Genomic DNA, 20,463 nt, shown 5'->3' on the forward strand with positions numbered 1-20,463 from the left:
ACACACACACACACACACACTCTCTCCATTTGGCCCTCCTGCTGTTTTAGGAGACAGAGGATTTAATCTTTTTTGGAGGGTTTCTTAGGAAACATGTTTTTCGTTCCTGTTTTTCTCTGTTGGGGGTCTGAAAATGAGGGCTTTTGATTGGTTAAGAGCACTATGTATAGACAACCTTGTGTTGTGTGGGCAGCTGCATGATATTTACAGCCAATCACTATATTACATATTATACACACACATACCTACTGCCAGATTATCACACCACTATATTACACACACATACCTACTGCTACATTATCTAACCACTATATTACACACACATACCTACTGCTACATTATCTAACCACTATATTACACACACATACCTACTGCTACATTATCTAACCACTATATTACACAGACATGCCTACTGCTACATTATCTAACCACTATATTACACAGACATGCCTACTGCTACATTATCTAACCACTATATTACACAGACATGCCTACTGCTACATTATCTAACCACTATATTACACAGACATGCCTACTGCTACATTATCTAACCACTATATTACACAGACATGCCTACTGCTACATTATCTAACCACTATATTACACAGACATGCCTACTGCCGGCTTCGAGAAGTAATACAGACAGACAGACAGACAGACAGACAGACAGACAGACAGACAGACAGACAGACAGACAGACAGACAGACAGACAGACAGACAGACAGACAGACAGACAGACAGACAGACAGACAGACAGCATCATCCTCTTTCTGACCAGACAGCATCATCCTCTTTCTGACCAGACAGCATCATCCTCATTCTGACCAGACAGCATTGTCCTCTTTCTGTCCAGACAGCATCATCCTCTTTCTGACCAGACAGCATCATCCTCTTTCTGACCAGACAGCATCGCCCTCGTTCTGACCAGACAGCATCGTCCTCTTTCTGACCAGACAGCATCGTCCTCGTTCTGACCAGACAGCATCGTCCTCTTTCTGACCAGACAGCATCGTCCTCGTTCTGACCAGACAGCATCGTCCTCTTTCTGACCAGACAGCATCGTCCTCTTTCTGACCAGACAGCATCATCCTCGTTCTGACCAGACAGCATCATCCTCTTTCTGACCAGACAGCATCGTCCTCTTTCTGACCAGACAGCATCGTCCTCTTTCTGACCAGACAGCATCGTCCTCTTTCTGACCAGACAGCATCATCCGCTTCCTGAATTCATGTATTGTGTTTCTCATAACCACTGTGCCTCCATTTGGGATCTGTCCTGACCACTGTGCCTCCATTTGGGATCTGTCCTGACCACTGTGGCTCCATCTTGGATTTGTCTTGATCTGTCCTGACCACTGTGGCTCCATCTTGGATCTGTCCTGACCACTGTGGCTCCATCTTGGATTTGTCTTGATCTGTGCTGACTACTGTGGCTACATCTTGGATCTGTCTTCATCTGTGCTGACTACTGTGCCTCCATTTTGGATCTGGCCTGACCAATGTGCCTTCATTTTGGATTTGTCTTGATCTGTGCTGACTACTGTGGCTACATCTTGGATCTGTCTTCATCTGTGCTGACTACTGTGCCTCCATTTTGGATCTGGCCTGACCAATGTGCCTTCATCTTGGATCTGTCTTGATCTGTGCTGACCACTGTGCCTCCATCTTGTGTCTATCTCTCCTCCAGGCCTCAGACAGGGAGATACAGTGGGTGATCCGTACCTCGGTGGTGGTGTGTGGCCTGGCGGGGACGGCCCTGACCTTCCTGGATAACAGTGTTCTGGTTTTCTGGCTGGTGGGCGTCGACATGTCATACACAATCATGTTCCCACAGCTGGTCTGTGTCCTCTTCTTCAAGGTAGGGCTGGATGAGTGGGTGAGCATCACAGGAGGCTGCTGAGGGGAGAACGGCTCATAACAATGGCCCAATCGGAGCAAATGGACTTGCATCAAACACCTGTAAACCGTGTGTTTGATACCATTCCACCCATTCCGCTCCAGCCATTACCACCAGCACGTCCTCCCTAATTATAGTGGCACCAGCCTCCTGTGGTGGATGTGTGTAGAGATTATTTGTGAATTCTGCATGTCGTGATATCCATCTACAGTATCTATTCATCTATCTAAGTGATTGGTTCATTCATTCCGCTAGGTGTCCAACGGCTACGGTGCCAGTGTGGGGTATCTCCTAGCGTTGGTCCTCCGTATCCTGAGTGGGGAACCCCTCATCAACCTTCCCCCTGTCATCCACTTCCCTGGGTTCAGGAAGGACGCGGAGGGCGTGATGACCCAGTTCTTCCCGTTCCGTACCACCATCATGTTGACGTCTCTCTGCTCCATCCTCGTCGCCTCCGGCGTCACCTCCGACATCTTCAACAAGGGCCTGCTGTCGGAGAGGTGGGACGTGTTTCAGATCAAGAGGTCGCAGGCCAAAGTGACAGCGCTGACCAGGGTGAAGAAAGAAGAGAGTAAAAAGGACTGTGTGGAGGCCAAGGAGGCGGTGGTGAACAAGCAGCTTCTGGACACCAGCTGCTGGACAGAGGGGGACGATGGAAACTGAGGAAGGCCATGGGTGGATTGAGTGGGTGAGCATCACAGGAGGCTGCTGAGGGTCCATGTTGAGGCAAAGTGTTTTGTTTGGTCGGGCGGACATTTTGTGTTTCTGCTGAGGACTCGAAGGATTTTGGAGACGGGAGGATGGTCGAAAAACACGCAACAACAACAACAACAACAACAACAGAAAGAACACCCATTATGACATCATAAAGCATTGTGTTGCTGGTAAAAAAAAATGGCCAGACACTCTGCAGTTTCCAGTGAACCGGGCTAGTTACACAAAAACAATGTCGCGAAGACCAACGGCAGCTCTGGGAGAAACGACATTTCCTATTCCACAAGGGGTGGAGTTTTATTTTGTCTGACTTTCTTTATTGCGACAAATGATCGAAACTGTGTTTTTTTTTTCAAATCAACGATGATTTTGCCGAATAACTTTGAGAAGGTACACGGGGCACGTGATGTCATCACACAACTATAAAGCAGTTTATACCCTACGGTTCTAAATGCCTACTGCTTGCTAAATCTATTTTTAAACTACAACGTGTTTTAAATGTTTATTTGCAGGGAAAAGGATTGTCTTGACTTTCAAAAATGCCTGAATTGCCCTCGCTTTGCTTTTCTGATTGGCTGGATGCAAGTTTCACCATCCAATTATTACAGATCTACAGGAGAGGACGTTTCACCGTGGCAACAACTAGGCACATGAGAATGATTCACATATGGCAACTATTAGTCAATTCTCACGCAAAATGTGTTGTTGTAGGTGTGACCTCACTACGTCCAGTTGTTATCAACACAAGACATTTGAATGGAAACACACCTTAACAGGCATCTGTCTTCTAGTCCAACTTTCTACATCTCGACAAAAGTTCACGGACATTTTTTTTGTGTGTGTTTGTTTGTTTTGTGGGTCAGTTTTGACACTGTGATTTGGGGGGTGAAGGGTAGAGACTGAGAAACAACTATCCGATTGATCCTCTCTGAATATAACTTTTATACTGTAACTCTGGCTCCCTAGTGGCTGTATCGCATCCGGCCGTGATTGGACGGCACTCAGTTGTCCCAGCGCCGTCCGGGTTTGGCCGGGGGAGGCCGTCATTGTAAATAAGAATTTGTTAATTGTTAATTGTTCTTAACTGACTTGCCTAGATACTCCTCTCCACCCCCCCCCCTCATCTTTCTCCTTCACCTCATCCCCTCTACTCCCCTTTTTCACTCTTTTTCACTTCCACTCTCTCCCCTTCTCTGGCCAGATTCAGCAATGCAAACAAAACCTTTCTCTGTTTTCTAAGAGGTTTTTGTAGTATAGTTGTGTTCTATGGTTCTATATGCAGAGCTGTGGTTTACATGGAGGTCCAGCCTCTTTTTGTTTGTGTGTTTTTTATTTTCATTTTAATACCAAACAAAGTGTTGTACAGAGAGAACCTCTCTATTTCTGAACTCCAAATGTACAAGCCCCTAATTCCTAGGGCCCTACACCCTTTAAACTAGGGCCCTACACCCTTTAAACTAGGGCCTTACACCCTTTAAACTAGGGCCCTACACCCTAGCCCCTTTAAACTAGGGCCCTACACCCTAGCCCCTTTAAACTAGGCCCCTACACCCTAGCCCCTTTAAACTAGGCCCCTACACCCTAGCCCCTTTAAACTAGGGCCCTACACCCTAGCCCCTTTAAACTAGGCCCCTACAGTCTAGCCCCTTTAAACTAGGCCCCTACACCCTAGCCCCTTTAAACTAGGCCCCTACAGTCTAGCCCCTCTAAACTAGGGCCCTACAGTCTAGCCCCTTTAAACTAGGCCCCTACAGTCTAGCCCCTTTAAACTAGGCCCCTACACCCTAGCCCCTTTAAACTAGGCCCCTACAGTCTAGCCCCTCTAAACTAGGGCCCTACAGTCTAGCCCCTTTAAACTGGGCCCCTACAGTCTAGCCCCTTTAAACTAGGCCCCTACACTCTAGTCCCTTTAAACTAGGCCCCTACAGTCTAGCCCCTATGCCTTAGCTTCTACTACTTAACCCCTACATCTTAGCCCCTAGATGTCAAACTCATTCCACGGAGGGCAGAGTGTCTGCAGGGTTTCGTTGCTGCCTTGTACTTGACTGATGAATTAAGGTCACTAATTAGTAAGGAACTCCCCTCACCTGGTTTCCGAGGGCTTAATTGAAAGGAAAAACCTAAAACCAGCAGACAACGAGGCCCTCCAGAGAATGAGTTTGACACCCCTGTCCTAGACACTCCTATGGATCTCATATCAGCATCACGGTGACGCTTTCATCTGGCCTTTTTATGATTGGCTGGGTGGAACTGTCACCCTAATGCTTCCACCAATCAGATCCTCTCAGATCTACAGTAGTGGCCAGGAGGGAGGGGCTACAGTGCCTGATTTGGAATTCAGAATGTTTGAGTGACAGTTGTAGAAGGGGTCTATTATATTGTTTCCTTGATTTCATTGGAAATACATTTTCACTTTACCTGACATTGACTGTATCACAAAGCGACACCATATGTATGTGTATGTATGTATATGTATATGTGTATATATATATATATAGCACCAGTCAGACATTTTGGACACACCTACTCATTCAAGAGTGTTTTCTTTATTTGCACTATTTTTGTCATTGTAGAATAATAGTGAAGACGTCAAAACTATGGAATAACACATATGGGATCATGTATATTCTTCAAAGTAGCCACCCTTTGCCTTCATGACAGCTTTGCACACTCTAGGCATTCTCTCAACCAGCTTCATGAGGTAGTCACCTGGAATGCATTTCAATTAACAGGTGTGCCTTGAGGCAGTCTATACTATTAACCAGGATCCAGTTTCCGATTAACTTTGCCTTAAGATGCTTTTTTTTGGGACATCGGCTCCTGGACCCAAAGGGCTCTGGTCTAAAGTAGTACACTACATAGTGAATAGGGTACCTTTTGGGACACATCCAGTAAGAACAGACATGCTTTAGCTAGTTATTGAATGATGTGTTTAGTTTCCCTGCGACATGAACAGAACTGATACAGCACTGAGGACCCTGCGGACGGACAACCAGGCCTCTTTTTATACGTGTCAATTGTGATTTGTAATATACTCTTGCACTGTACAGTCTTCGCTTTAGATATTATGAAGTATATATTATCTACTGCTTTATCAAAGAGCGACATGTAGCCAAAGAACAGTTCTGTTGCAAAATGCTTCTTAAAATGGAAGCAAATGAAAGGGGGAGGGACTTAACAGAATTTGTCCAATAGAAACTATTTTTGGTTGCAACACATTCAGTTTGCAACAGAATAAAAACACCTCAGATTGTGAACTAGAATGTGTGAAAGGTCTTAGGTTTATGTCGTACCTCCAGGGTCGTGTTCATTAGGCACCAAACGGACTGAAACAGGGAAAGACTACCTGGACTATTTTTCATTGTGTGTTGCAAATCCCTATCCATTTCGTGTCCTAATGAACACAACCCAGTTGTGTTATGTACTTAGTTACCACATGTAGTTGAATTCAAAAAGCATCGGTGGTATTCTGTGCAGCAGTATGGAGGCTTTAATCAGTGGGGGAAGACTGGAGAGTGTAGATGGGAGGCTTTAATCAGTGGGGGAAGACTGGAGAGCTGTAGATGGGAGGCTTTAATCAGTGGGGGAAGACTGGAGAGTGTAGATGGGAGGCTTTAATCAGTGGGGGAAGACTGGAGAGCTGTAGATGGGAGGCTTTAATCAGTGGGGGAAGACTGGAGAGCTGTAGATGGGAGGCTTTAATCAGTGGGGGAAGACTGGAGAGCTGTAGATGGAAATGTAACTTGAGATGTAAGTTGCTCTGGATAAGAGCGTCTGCTAAATGACTAAATGTAAATGTAAATGTAATCGAGAATCATCCCCATTTCCAGCTTGAGCTACTCCAAAACCAGAAGTTGCCTCACGGGAACATACAATGAACAAAAATATAAAACGCAACATGTAAAGTGTTGGTCCCGTGTTTCATGAGCTGAAATAAAACAAAATCACAGAAATGTTCCATATGTACAAAAAGCTTAACTTAAAATTGAGCACAAATTTAATATCCCTGTTCGTGAGCATTTTGTCTTTGCTAAAATAATCCAGCCACCTGACCGGTGTGGCATATCAAGAATCTGGTTAAACAGAATCCTCATTACACAGGTGCACCTTGTTCTGGGGACAATAAAAGGCCACTTTAAAATGTACAGTTCTGTCACTACACATGCCACAGGTATCTAACGTTTAGGGAGCTATTGGCATGCTGACTGCAGGGAAGCCCACCAGCGCTGTTGTAATGAGTATTCTGTATTCTGTCAGGTGGCAGCATGCTGACTGCAGGGAAGCCCACCAGCGCTGTTGTAATGAGTATTCTGTCAGGTGGCAGCATGCTGACTGCAGGGAAGCCCACCAGCGCTGTTGTAATGAGTATTCTGTCAGGTGGCAGCATGCTGACTGCAGGGAAGCCCACCAGCGCTGTTGTAATGAGTATTCTGTAATCTGTCAGGTAGCTGCATGCTGACTGCAGGGAAGCCCACCAGCGCTGTTGTAATGAGTATTCTGTCAGGTGGCAGCATGCTGACTGCAGGGAAGCCCACCAGCGCTGTTGTAAATGAGAACTTCATTTCTCCATAAACTGCCGCCGTCATATTAGAGAATTTGGAAGTGCGTTCAACCGGCCTCAACCACAGAACAGATGTAACCATGCCAACCCAGGACTGCCACACTCAGCTTCTTCACCTGTGGGATCATCGGAGGGGTGGGGGAGAAGTCTAATCAAGCCCATGTGGGTAGAAACTGATTGATTGGCTGCCCTCCCAGGCCCACCTATTACTGCACCCCTGCCTTGGGAGTGAAATTCATAGATGAAGGCCGAATTCATTTCAATTGGCTGACTTCCAAATACGAACTGTAACAATGTACGCATTTATATTTTTTGTTCAGTATAAAGTGATTTCCTAGAACGCTTACAGCTATTCGATTTCCTAGGTTCTAATGTAGCGGCAAAGTTTTAACATGAATTCAATTATACTGCTTTTTTTTCTTAGGGACCTTGCTAATCGTAACCCAACATTAACGACATCCATTTCTCCCTCTCATAAACGTGCATGTGGTCTAAGACAGACAGAGGTTATGCGAGGCTGCCCGTCCTAGCGAGAGGTTGTACATTGTAAATCCCCAAAGGGGTTGTTCAGTACAGTGAATAAACAGTTGAATTAAAATGACGTTATTCTTAACTAAATCTGTGTTCCCTTGTCGTCAGGGAGGGACTGTAACCTGGGAAACAAAGCCTGTCTTTCAGTTACATTGTATATCGTTATGTCACTTACAGCCATCAATTATATGAGGGTCAAATGGAAAACTGCACAAATTCATGGCGGGATTAGAAAAATCCAATGAATACTGCAGTCACACAGGCTGGCTAGATAAAAGTTAAGAACAATTAGCAAGAGAACTGATTAGTAAATAGACCAATTGGTGGGGGGGGGGGGGTCCAAAACAGACTGCCTGTGTTAACAGCCTAGTAGAAATGCCTTAATACAAACACAAGATCAGTCAAGATATATTGAACAAATGCCAGCAACACATTGATTAGTCTACATGGCTTTTATTGAGTCAGTGACTTAGGCAGCCATGAGGATCCAGTCCAGAACGGAGAGTTCAGGTTGGAGAAACAGTCCCTCTGGGATGTAGCTTGTGAGTAATGACAGCAGCCATTTTAGGACTCCACCTGCTTCTCCTGGTCAATGACTGTAGGTGAGAAAAACGGCTTAAAAACGGACAGCAATAGAGAATTGTGACATCAATGCTAAAGTGACAAAGTTAACCAGAAAGCCCCGAAATTAAAGTTCACATACCCATCAGAGTACCTTATTTCAAGTTCTACAACCGAAATTCAAGTTGGCATACCCATCAGAGTGCCTTAATTCAAGGTCTAGTAGTTCTGGTTACCAACAGGTTTCATAATAAAACCAGTGGCTACTAAGGCATTGTATTTACCCTCTTTGGTAGGTAGAGTGTTCTTCTCTTCAGTCTCAGTCTTCTTCAGTTTAGTCATGTCAAACTGAGCGATCTCACTCACATCTGGTTTGTCTGCCATTGTTGATTTGGGTTCTAATGAAACAGATTGGTGTTAAATAAACAGCCTGTATGATAAAGTTCCCAGACTTGATGTGGACTAATACTATTAGGCAAACATTTTACTGAAGTTATTCACCTGCTGACAGTCTAAAACATAAGCTATTGACACACAGGCCTACCTTAAACCTCCACAGCTACTGCACCACACAAAATGGTTTGTAAATAAGGAAGGAATGAACACCTTCATTTCCAGAATCTATTTATGAGAATGGAAAGGAACGCTGATTACTAGCAGGAGGGGCCTTCTAATTTTCTAAGTGGTGGCACCTGTTCATTCACCTGTTTAACATCCAATTAGCATAATTGGATCGCTACTGTGGAACACCAAATGAAGTGAGTGTGAGACAAATCACAGGAGGTTGGTGGAACCATAATTGGAGAGGAGGGGCTCGTTGTAATGACTGGAACGGAATCAGTGGAATGGGATCAAATACATAAAACATGGTTCCAATGTGTTTGATGCCGTTCCATTTGCTCTGTTCCATCCATTATTATGAGCCGTCCTCCCCTCTGCAGCCTCCTGTGGAAGAAATGCAAGTCAGGGCATCATTGAGAGGAAGAAGGGCTGGGTAGGTGGGGGTGTCTCCCTGCTTTTTTCTTTGGGTTGTTTACCAATGTGTTCTATCTGGGCTGCCATCAGTTCCTTGTAAATATCTGCTCTTCTATCTAATGTGTGTATGTCTGTCGCTCCCTGTTCATCTCCATAGCTGTGTCAGCGTTCTACATGTAGTTGTATGGTGTTCTGAATGGAGGACCATCTTTTGGTACCAGAGTGCTGATATCTGTTGTGCTGCTGTTGAATGGGGCCCGTTTTCCTGTCCTCCTCCTCTCCTCTCTCCCTCTTCCCACCTCTCTCTCTTCCTCCTTTTCCCCTTCTGTCTTCTCAGATAAAATACAGCTTCTTATCTTAATCCCGGGGACAAACCCAGTGTACTGTGGTCACAGACGCAGAATTCTGCATCTTCATATCACAATAACAGCTTTCTAATGCAACTGGAGGTGTCTGAATATCACCACACAGGACAACAACTCCCATTGTCAGAGACATAGACATCTTGTCACTATATACAGATCTCTGGACGCTTGGATACACTTTTCCACCTGCTACGTCAGGTTAGATACACACAGACCACATGACAGAGGGATGTACACAACAACTACGAGGGGGACAGAGACAGTTGGTGAACGTTTACCTTATCTACTGTGAAGAACTAGTAAAATGATTAGGTCAGACATTTCTGCAGTAAACTTAGGCTATCTATATAGGACGACTATAGACAGTACAGAATGTGGAACTATCTATATAGGATGACTATAGACAGTACATCCTATCTATTTAGGACGACTATAGACAGTACATGATGTGGAACTATCTATATAGGACAACTATAGACAGTACATGATGTGGAACTATCTATATAGGACGACTATAGACAGTACAAGATGTGGAACTATCTATATAGGACGACTATAGACAGTACATGATGTGGAACTATCTATATAGGATGACTATAGACAGTACATCCTATCTATTTAGGACGACTATAGACAGTACATGATGTGGAACTATCTATATAGGATGACTATAGACAGTACATCCTATCTATTTAGGACGACTATAGACAGTACATGATGTGGAACTATCTATATAGGATGACTATAGACAGTACATCCTATCTATTTAGGACGACTATAGACAGTACATGATGTGGAACTATCTATATAGGACAACTATAGACAGTACATGATGTGGAACTATCTATATAGGACGACTATAGACAGTACAAGATGTGGAACTATCTATATAGGACAGACAGGATGGGGAACAGACTATAGACAGTACATGATGTGGAACTATCTATATAGGACGATTATAGACAGTACATGATGTGGAACTATCTACATGAGGAACGACTATATAGGATGACCACCAACTTACCATCCTGAGACAAGGCTGACTATAGACCCACAAAGATCTCCTATATAGGCACAACCTATAGACAGGGGGCGCCAACCAGTACAGGATGACCACAACAGTGAATCAACCCACTCAGGTGACTATAGACACCCATGATGCAGGGAACTATCTATGAGAGAGCCCGACTAAGACAGTACATGAGAACTATGTATATGGAACTATCTATATCAGGGACTATAGACAGTACATGATGTGGAACTAGGGGAATAGGCCAGGCATAGACAGTACATGAGGGTGGTATCGTATAGGCTCCAGATACAGTACATGATTCACCTTCCCACTCCTGGACCAGACTAACTCAATCATATGACCCACTGAAGAGATGAGTCTTCAGTAAAGACTTAAAGGACATGAGACCGGGGTTTGCGCCTCTGACATGGGTAGGCAGACCGTTCCATAAAAATGGAGTTCTATAGGAGAAAGCCCTGCCTCCAGCTGTTTGCTTAGAAATTCTAGGGACAATTAGACAGAGGCCTGAACAGTCTTGTGACCGTAGCAGGATGGGGAACGTATAGGTAGTACAGGATGGGGACCAAATCAGACAGATAGGTAGGAACAGACTATAGACAGTACATGATGGGGAACTACTATAGACAGCATAGACAACTATAGACAGCCTATATAGAGGATGGGAAGACAGTAGTACAGGATGGGGAACAGACTATAGCAGTACATGATGGACCAAATCAGACTATAGATAGTAGGAGCAAGCCCAGTAATGCTTTGTAGGTTAGCAGTAAAACCTTGAAATCAGACTTTAGACAGGACAGGAGTGGGGAACTAGACTATAATATGATCACATTTTGGGGTTCTAGTCAGATTCTAGCAGCAGGATTTAGCACTAACTGAAGTTTATTTAGTGCTTTATAGACAGTACAGGATGGGGAAAGACTATAGAGCATTGCAGTAGTCTAACCTAGAAGTGACAAAAGCATGGATTAATTTTTCTGCATCATTTTTGGACAGAAAGTTTCTGATTTTTAGACAGTACAGATGGAGAAAAAAGCTGTCCTCGAAATGGTCTTGATATGTTCTTCAAAAGAGAGATCAGGGTCAGAAAGTAAGCCTAAAGGTCCTTCACAGTTGCATTTGAGCACGGTGGCTACAAAAACTTGAATAATTATAAGACAGATTGAAAACATTAGCAGCAGCACATTGTCAGACTGGGGTACAACAGAAGATTCATCATCAGTTGTTTCTGGGGCTTGGGACCTAGAACAAGCATCTCTGTTTTGTCCGAGTTTAATAGTAGAAAGTTTGCAGCCATCCACTTCCTTATGTCTGAAACACATGCTTCTAGTGAGCGCAATTTTGGGGCTTCACCATGTTTCATTGAAATGTACAGCTGTGTATCATCATGTCATAGCAGTGAAAGTTAACATTATGTTTTGAAATAACATCCCCAAGAGGTAAAATGTATAGTGAAAACAATAGTGGTCCTAAAACGGAACCTTGAGGAACAAAGAAATTTACAGTTGATTTGTCAGAGGACAAACCATTCACAGAGACAAACTGATATTCACATCATGACACCGAATAGGACAGGAGAAGATCTCGACAGATAAACAAACCAGGCCAGAACATGTCCGACACAAGACAATTTGGGTTTAAATACTCCAAAAGAATGTGGTGATCGATGGTATCAAAAGCAGCACTAAGGTCTAGGAGCACGAGGACAGATGCAGAGCACCCCGGTCAGGGCCATGCCATTGAAATGTCATTTACCACCTTCACAAGTGCCGTCCCAGTGCTATGATGGGGTCTTCAACCAAAACCAGACTGAAGCATTTGTATAAATTGTTTCTCTTCAGGAAGGCAATGGGTTGCTGCGCAACAGGATCTAAAATTTTTGAGAGGAATGGAAGATTTGATATAGGCCGATAGTTTTTTATATTTTCTGACTCAGCCCCTGTAATAGGGTTAGAGGCAGAGAATCCCAGTTTCGGCCAGGCAGAGACAGGTTTATTCCAGAGCCTTTCCGTTCACCTTCAACAGGCTTTATTACTGCCACTTTTAGTGAGTTTGGTACACATCCAGTGGATAGCCAGACGTTTATTATGTTCAATCATAGGAAAGCCAAGCAAGGAAGCAGCTCTTTCAGTAGTTTAGTTGGAATAGGATCCAGTATGCAGCTTGAAGGTTTAGAGGCCATGATTATTTTCATCATTGTGTCAAGAGATATAGTACTAAAACACTTGAGCTCTCTCTTGATCCTAGGTCCTGGCAGAGTTTTGCAGACTCAGGACAACTGAGGTTTGGAGGAATAAGCAGGTTTAAAGAGGAGTCCAAATTTGCTTTCTAATAATCATAATCTTTTCCTCAAAGAAGTTCATGAATTTATCAGTAAAGTGAAATCAGCCCTTCTTTGACAGGAAGCCAGTTTAGAGAGGGCACTGGAGTAATATGATCAAATTTTTGTTCTAGTCATTTTCTAGCAGCCGTATTTAGCACTAACTGAAGACACCTGAAACCCCACCTCTTTAAGGAATACCTAGGATAGGATAAGTAATCCTTCTCACCCCCCTTTAAGATTTAGATCTTATTTTCCTCTAGAAAAATAGGATGATCGAGCAGCAGTAAGGGTTCTACTGGATGTCAAGCTAAACTGAAGACTTCCAGTTTGGTGTGGCGCCATTTGTTCTAATTTTCTGGAAGCTTGCTTCAGAGCTCGGGTATTTTCTGTGTACCAGGGAGCTAGTTTCTTATGAGAAATGTTTTTAGTTTTATCCGGGTTCAACTGCATCTAGGGTATTGCACAAGGTTAAATTGAGATCCTCAGTTAGGTGGTTAACTGATTTTTGTCCTCTGGCGTCCTTTGGTAGGCAGAGGGAGTCTGGAAGGGCATCAAGGAATCTTTGTTTTGTCTGTGAATTTACCATTAAGATGAATTGTCAGATTCAACAGAAGATCTCTTTTTGGGACCTAGAACAAGCATCTCTGTCCTTGGTAAAAAGTTTGCAGCCATCCACTTCCTTATGTCTGAAACACATGCTTCTAGTGAGCGCAATTTTGGGGCTTCACAATTGTTTCAAAGCTGTGTGTCATCCGCATAGCAGTGAAAGTTAAATTATGTGGTCCGATAGTCCATGATTATGAGTGGAAAAACATTAAGATCCACAACATTTATTCCATGGGACAAAAACTAGGTCCAGCGTATGATCTTTGACAGTGAGTGGGTCCAGAGACATGTTGACAAAACCCACTGAGGATGATGGCTCCAAAAGAATTTGAGTGGGTCTGTGGACTTTTCCATGTGAATATTAAAGTCACCAAAGATGAGAATATTATCTGAGGACATGACTACAAGGTCCGATAGGAATTAAGGGAACTCAGTGAGAATTTATACCTTGGCCCAGGTGCCGTCTCAGTGCTATGATGGGGTCTAAAACCAGACTCAAAAAGCATTTGTTACATTGTTTGTTTCATGAAGGAAGTCAGTTGCTGCGCAAACGTCTTTCTTTTTTTTTTTTTTTTTTTTTTGTAAATTGAAATTTGCTATCGTAAATGTTAGCAACACCTCCGCCTTTCGGGATGCACGGGGGGGATATGGTCACTAGTGTAGCCAGGAGGTGAGGCCTCATTTAAAACAGTAAATTCATCAGGCTGAAGCCATTTTTTATTTTCAGGCCAATCACATCAAGATTATGATCAGTGATTAGTTCATTGACTAGAATTGCCTTTGAAGTAAGGGATCTAATATTAAGTAGCCCTATTTTGAGATTTGAGGTATCATGATCTCTTTCAGTAATGACAGGAATGGAGGTGGTCTTTATCCTAGTGAGATTGCTAAAACACCGCCATGTTTAGTTTTGCCCAACCTAGGTCGAGGCACAGACACGGTCTCAATGGTGATAGCTGAGCTACTACACTGACTGTGCTAATGGCAGACTTTTCCAGAAGTTCATGAATTTATCACTGGCTAAAGTGAAAGTCATCCTCTCTTGGGGAATGCTGCTTTTTAGTTAGCTTTGGCTAACAGCCTGCTGCCTGGCCTGCACCCTATTTCATTGTGGAGCTAGAGGAGTTAGAGCCCTGTCTATGTTGGTAGATAAAATGAGAGTTCCCGTCTTTCCAGCCCAGTCAAAACTGTTCGCTGCTCTGGCCCCCCAATGGTGGAACAAACTCCCTCACGACGCCAGGACAGCGGAGTTAATCACCACCTTCCGGAGACAACTGAAACCCCACCTCTTTAAGGAATACCTAGGATAGGATAAGTAATTTTGTCCTCCCCCCTTTAAGATGTAGATGCACTATTGTAAAGTGACTGTTCCCCTGGATGTCATAAGGTGAATGCACAATTTGTAAGTCGCTCTGGATAAGAGCGTCTGCTAAATGACTTAAATGTAAATGTAAATGTAAAATGAGAGCACGTCCTCCAGCTCCAGGATGGAGTCCATTAAGATCCTCAGCAGGTCAGGCTTGGTCCTGTTTGTGGGTGAGTCCCAGTGAGTCCCAGAAAGAGGGCCAATTATCTACAAATTCTATCTTTTGGGAGGGGCAGAAAACAGTTTTCAACCAGTGATTGAGTTGTGAGACTGCTGTAGAGCTCATCACTCCCCCTAACTGGGAGGGGGCCAGAGACAATTACTCGATGCCGACACATCTTTCTAGCTGATATGCACACAGAAGCTGTTGCGCTTGGTGATCTCTGACTGTTTCATCCTAACATCGTTGGTGCCGACGTGGATAACAATATCTCTATACTCGCCAGTTTTAGCTTTAGCCAGCACCATCTTCAGATTAGCCTTAACGTCGGTAGCCCTGCCCCCCTGGTAAACAGTGTATGATCGCTGGATGATTCGTTTTAAGTCTAATACTGCGGGTAATGGAGTCGCCAATGACTAGAGTTTTCAATTTGTCAGAGCTAATGGTGGGAAGCTTCGGAGTCTCAGACCCCGTAACGGGAGGAGTAACGCGACACCGGTTGAGCTTTCCTACAGCGTTCCTTCCAGAAACCTTGAGAAAGTTGTCCGGCTGCGGGGACTGTGCCAGGGGATTTATACTACTATCTGTACTTACTGGTGGCACAGACGCTGTTTCATCCTTTCCTACACTGAAATTACCCTTGCCTAACGATTGCGTCTGAAGCTGGGCTTGTAGCACAGCTATCCTCGCCGTAAGGCCAGTACAGCGACTACAATTAGAAGGCATCATGTTAATGTTACTACTTAGCTTCGGCTGTTGGAGGTCCTGACGAATCGTGTCCAGATAAAGCGTCCGGAGTGAAAAAGTTGAGGAAAAAAATAAATGAACGGAAATTAAAAAGTGAAAACCGTAAAGTCGTCACGTAGCAAAATAGGTTGGCAACAAAATGCACAGCAACTGGAAAACAAGCCTGCAAGTTGTGACCAGAAATCTAATAGGATGACTAAAGACAGTACAGGATGGGGAATACAGACAACTGAAATTGAAATAATCTGTCATGTCCTATTTATCTATTGACCACTTCCCAATGTGGACCTGACAGAGACAGTGGAATATTTGACATGTTTTGGTAAATGAATGTTAACTATTTGTCTGGATTTTCCATTAAAAATCTCCAAAATCATTGTAACATCAGCAATAACACAAAAACTTGATTTTCTTTTCAAAATCAAGTTGTTTTAAAATTCTTTAATTCCAGGCGCACACATCCCTTTAGCGGGATCATTTGTCAACAGCCGGTGAATTGCAGAGCGCCAAAATCAAATTACTGAAAAGGTTACATTTTTATGAAATCACAAGTGCAATATACCAAAACACAGCGTAGCTTGTTAATCCACCTGGCGTGTCAGATTTCAAAAAAGCTTTACGGTGAAAGCAAACCATGTGATTTTGAGGACAGCTCTCAGCAGACAAAACATTAAGCAGCTTGCAGCAAAGGAGATTGATTTATCGCTTTTGTGACACTTAACTTTGATTTTAGTATTTTGCACTCAAGACATGTTCGTTTTGTTCGATAAAGATTTTTATATCCAAAAAAACCTCCATTTGGTTGGCTCCATTTGTTTAGTAATCCACAGGCTCGTGCTGTCACGACGGGCAGACAAATTACAAATAGTATCCGTAAAGTTCGTAGAGACATGTCAAAAGTTTATTATAATCAATCCTCAGGTTGTTTTTACAATAAATAATATTTCAACCGGACAGTAGCCTTTTCATTAGGAGAGAGAAAGAGTCTCGCTGCAGTGGTGCGCACATGAACAAATCTAAGGACATCTGGCTATCCACTGACACCATGTGATCATTCTAGCTCATTTTTCAGAATAAAAGCCTGAAACTGTGGGGAGAAAGAATATTTTACACACTGCCGATTTTCCAATTTACAAAACATGTAGAGGTCTGTCATTTTTATCATAGTGTAACGGATGTGAAACTGCTAGCTTAGTTAGCGGTGCGCGCTAAATGGCGGTTCAATCAGTGACATCACTTGCTCTGAGACCTTGAAGTAGTGGTTCCCCTTGCTCTACAAGGGCCGTGGCTTTTGTGGAGCGATGCTCCGAGGGTGACTGTTGTTGATGTGTGCAGAGGGTCCCTGGTTCGCGCAAGGGTATGGGCGAGGGGACGGTCTAAGGTTATACTGTTACAATAGGTCCACTTCAACTGTGACAGACGGAACCTAATACAAAAATCCAGAAAAATCACATTGTATGATTAAAGTCATTAATTTCCATGGGAGGGGTCCACAACAGAATGCCTGTGTTAACAGCCTAGTAGAAATGCCTTAATATGAACACAAGCTCAGTCAAGATCAATTGAACAAATGCCAGCAACACATTGATTAGTCTACATGGCTTTTATTGAGTCAGTGACTTAGGCAGCCATGAGGATCCATTCCAGAACAGAGAGTTCAGGTTGGAGAAACAGTCCCTCTGGGATGTAGCTTGTGAGTAATGACAGCAGCCATTTTAGGACTCCACCTGCTTCTCCTGGTCAATGTCTGTAGGTGAGAAGAACGGCTTAAACGGACAGCAATAGAGAATTGTGACATAATGCTAACTTGACAAAATTAACCACCGAAATTCAAGTTGGCATACCCATCAGAGTGCCTTAATTCAAGGTCTAGTAGTTCTAGTTGCCATCAGGTTTCATAATAAAACCAGTGGCTACTAAGGCATTGTATTTACCCTCTTTGGTAGGTAGAGTGTTCTTCTCTTCAGTCTCAGTCTTCTTCAGTTTAGTCATGTCAAACTGAGCGATCTCACTCACATCTGGTTTGTCTGCCATTGTTGATTTGGGTTCTAATGAAACAGATCGGTGTTAAATATACAGCCAGTATGATAAAGTTCCCAGACTTGATGTGGAGTAATACTATTAGGCAAACATTTTACTGAAGTTAGTCACCTGCTGACAGTCTAAACCATAAGCTATTGACACACAGGCCTACCTTAAACCTCCACAGCTACTGTACCACACAAAATGGTTTGTAAATAAGGAAGGAATGAACACCTTCATTTCCGGAATCTATTTATGAGAATGGAAAGGAATGCTGATTACTAGCAGGAGGGGCCTTCTAAATTTCTAAGTGGTGGCACCTGTTCATTCACCTGTTTAACATCCAATTAGCATAATTGGATCGCTACTGTGGAACACCGAATGAAGTGAGCACCCAACTGTAGGATTTAGAATTAACATTAAAAACAAATTGGTTCTGTCACCTGTAATTTATTGTAAAAACCATGATATGCTATGCTAATTGGATGTTAAACAGGTGAATGAACAGGTGCCACCACTTAGAAAATTAGAAGGCCCCTCCTGCTAGTAATCAGCGTTCCTTTCCATTCTCATAAATAGATTCCGGAAATGAAGGTGTTCATTCCTTCCTTATTTACAAACCATTTTGTGTGGTGCAGTAGCTGTGGAGGTTTAAGGTAGGTCTGTGTGTCAATAGCTTATGTTTTAGACTGTCAGCAGGTGTATAACTTCAGTAAAATGTTTGCCTAATAGTATTACTCCACATCAAGTCTGGGAACTTTATCATACAGGCTGTTTATTTAACACCAATCTGTTTCATTAGAACCCAAATCAACAATGGCAGACAAACCAGATGTGAGTGAGATCGCTCAGTTTGACATGACTAAACTGAAGAAGACTGAGACTGAGGAGAAGAACACTCTACCTACCAAAGAGGGTAAATACAATGCCTTAGTAGCCACTGGTTTTATTATGAAACCTGATGGCAACTAGAACTACTAGACCTTGAATTAAGGCACTCTGATGGGTATGTGAACTTGAATTTCGGTGGTTAATTTTGTCAAGTTAGCATTGATGTCACAATTCTCTATTGCTGTCCGTTTAAGCCGTTCTTCTCACCTACAGACATTGACCAGGAGAAGCAGGTGGAGTCCTAAAATGGCTGCTGTCATTACTCACAAGCTATATCCCAGAGGGACTGTTTCTCCAACCTGAACTCTCTGTGCTGGAATGGATCCTCATGGCTGCCTAAGTCACTGACTCAATAAAAGCCATGTAGACTAATCAATGTGTTGCTGGCATTTGTTAAATGAATCTTGACTGACCGTGTTCATATTAAGGCATTTCCACTTGGCTGTTTACACAGGCAGTCTGTTTTGGACCCCCCCCCCCCCCATGCAACTTAATTCCTTAAATCATACAATGTGATTTTTCTGGATTTTTGTATTGGGTTCCGTCTGTCACAGTTGAAGTGGACCTATTGTAACAGTATAACCTTAGACCGTCCCCTCGCCCATACCCTTGCGCGAACCAGGGACCCTCTGCACACATCAACAACACGCACCCTCGAAGCATCGCTCCACAAAAAGCCACGGCCCTTGTAGAGCAAGGGGAACCACTACTTCAAGGTCTCAGAGCAAGTGACGTCACTGATTGAACCGCCATTTAGCGCGCACCGCTAACTAAGCTAGCAGTTTCACATCCGTTACACTATGATAAAAATGACAGACCTCTACATGTTTTGTAAGTTGGAAAATCGGCAGTGTGTAAAATACTCTTTCTCCCCACACTTTCAGGCTTTTATTCTGAAAAATTAGCTAGAATGATCACATGGTGTCAGTGGATAGCCAGATGTCCTTAAATTTGTTCATGTGCGCACCACTGCAGCGAGACTCTTTCTCTCTCCTAATGAAAAGGCTACTGTCCGGTTGAAATATTATTTATTGTAAAATCAACCTGAGGATTGATTATAAACATTTGACATGTCTCTACGAACTTTACGGATACTATTTGTAATTTGTCTGCCCGTCGTGACAGCACGAGCCTGTGGATTACTAAACAAATGGAGCCAACCAAATGGTGTTATCTTTCTTTATCGAACAAAACGAACATGTCTTGAGTGCAAAATACTAAAATCAAAGTTAAGTGTCACAAAAGCGATAAATCAATCTCCTTTGCTGCAAGCTGCTTAATGTTTTATCTGAGAGCTGTCCTCAATCACATGGTTTGCTTTCACCGTAAAGCTTTTTTGAAATCTGACACGCCAGGTGGATTAACAAGCTATGCTGTGTTTTTGTATATTGCACTTGTGATTTCATGAAAATGTAACCTTTTCAGTAATTTGATTTTGGCGCTCTGCAATTCACTGGCTGTTGACATGATCCCGCTAAAGGGATGTGTGCGCCTGGAATTAAAGAATTTTAAAACTTGATTTTGAAAAGACAATCAAGTTTTTGTGTTATTGCTGATGTTACAATGATTTTGGAGATTTTTAATGGAAAATCCAGACAAATAGTTAACATTCATTTACCAAAACATGTCAAATATTCCACTGTCTCTGTCAGGTCCACATTGGGAAGTGGTCAATAGATAAATAGGACATGACAGATTATTTCAATTTCAG

At 43.1% G+C, this 20,463-nt stretch overlaps 2 protein-coding genes across 2 annotated transcripts in view; one reads left to right on the plus strand and one right to left on the minus strand.

Moving 5' to 3' along the window:
* Window positions 1–5,185, plus strand: part of LOC124025687 (high affinity choline transporter 1-like) — a 28,960-nt gene extending 23,775 nt beyond the window's left edge. The window contains exons 8-9 of the mRNA XM_046339029.1: window positions 1,688–1,858; window positions 2,153–5,185. Coding sequence (XP_046194985.1) covers window positions 1,688–1,858; window positions 2,153–2,560 — 579 coding nt within the window. The 3' untranslated portion in view covers window positions 2,561–5,185. The remainder of the gene's footprint in view (window positions 1–1,687; window positions 1,859–2,152) is intronic.
* A 2,955-nt stretch (window positions 5,186–8,140) lies between these two features.
* On the minus strand, window positions 8,141–8,958 carry LOC124025688 (thymosin beta-b). The gene is made up of 3 exons (XM_046339030.1): window positions 8,809–8,958; window positions 8,549–8,662; window positions 8,141–8,299 (listed from the first exon to the last, which is right to left on the minus strand). Exons 2-3 carry the CDS (start codon window positions 8,646–8,648, stop codon window positions 8,268–8,270), a joined length of 132 nt encoding a protein of 43 aa, XP_046194986.1. The 5' UTR covers window positions 8,649–8,662; window positions 8,809–8,958; the 3' UTR covers window positions 8,141–8,267.
* Window positions 8,959–20,463: the final 11,505 nt, after the last annotated feature.

The sequence above is a fragment of the Oncorhynchus gorbuscha genome, unplaced genomic scaffold (assembly GCF_021184085.1).
Source record: "Oncorhynchus gorbuscha isolate QuinsamMale2020 ecotype Even-year unplaced genomic scaffold, OgorEven_v1.0 Un_scaffold_2345, whole genome shotgun sequence".
In the NCBI taxonomy this organism is placed as follows: domain Eukaryota; kingdom Metazoa; phylum Chordata; class Actinopteri; order Salmoniformes; family Salmonidae; genus Oncorhynchus; species Oncorhynchus gorbuscha.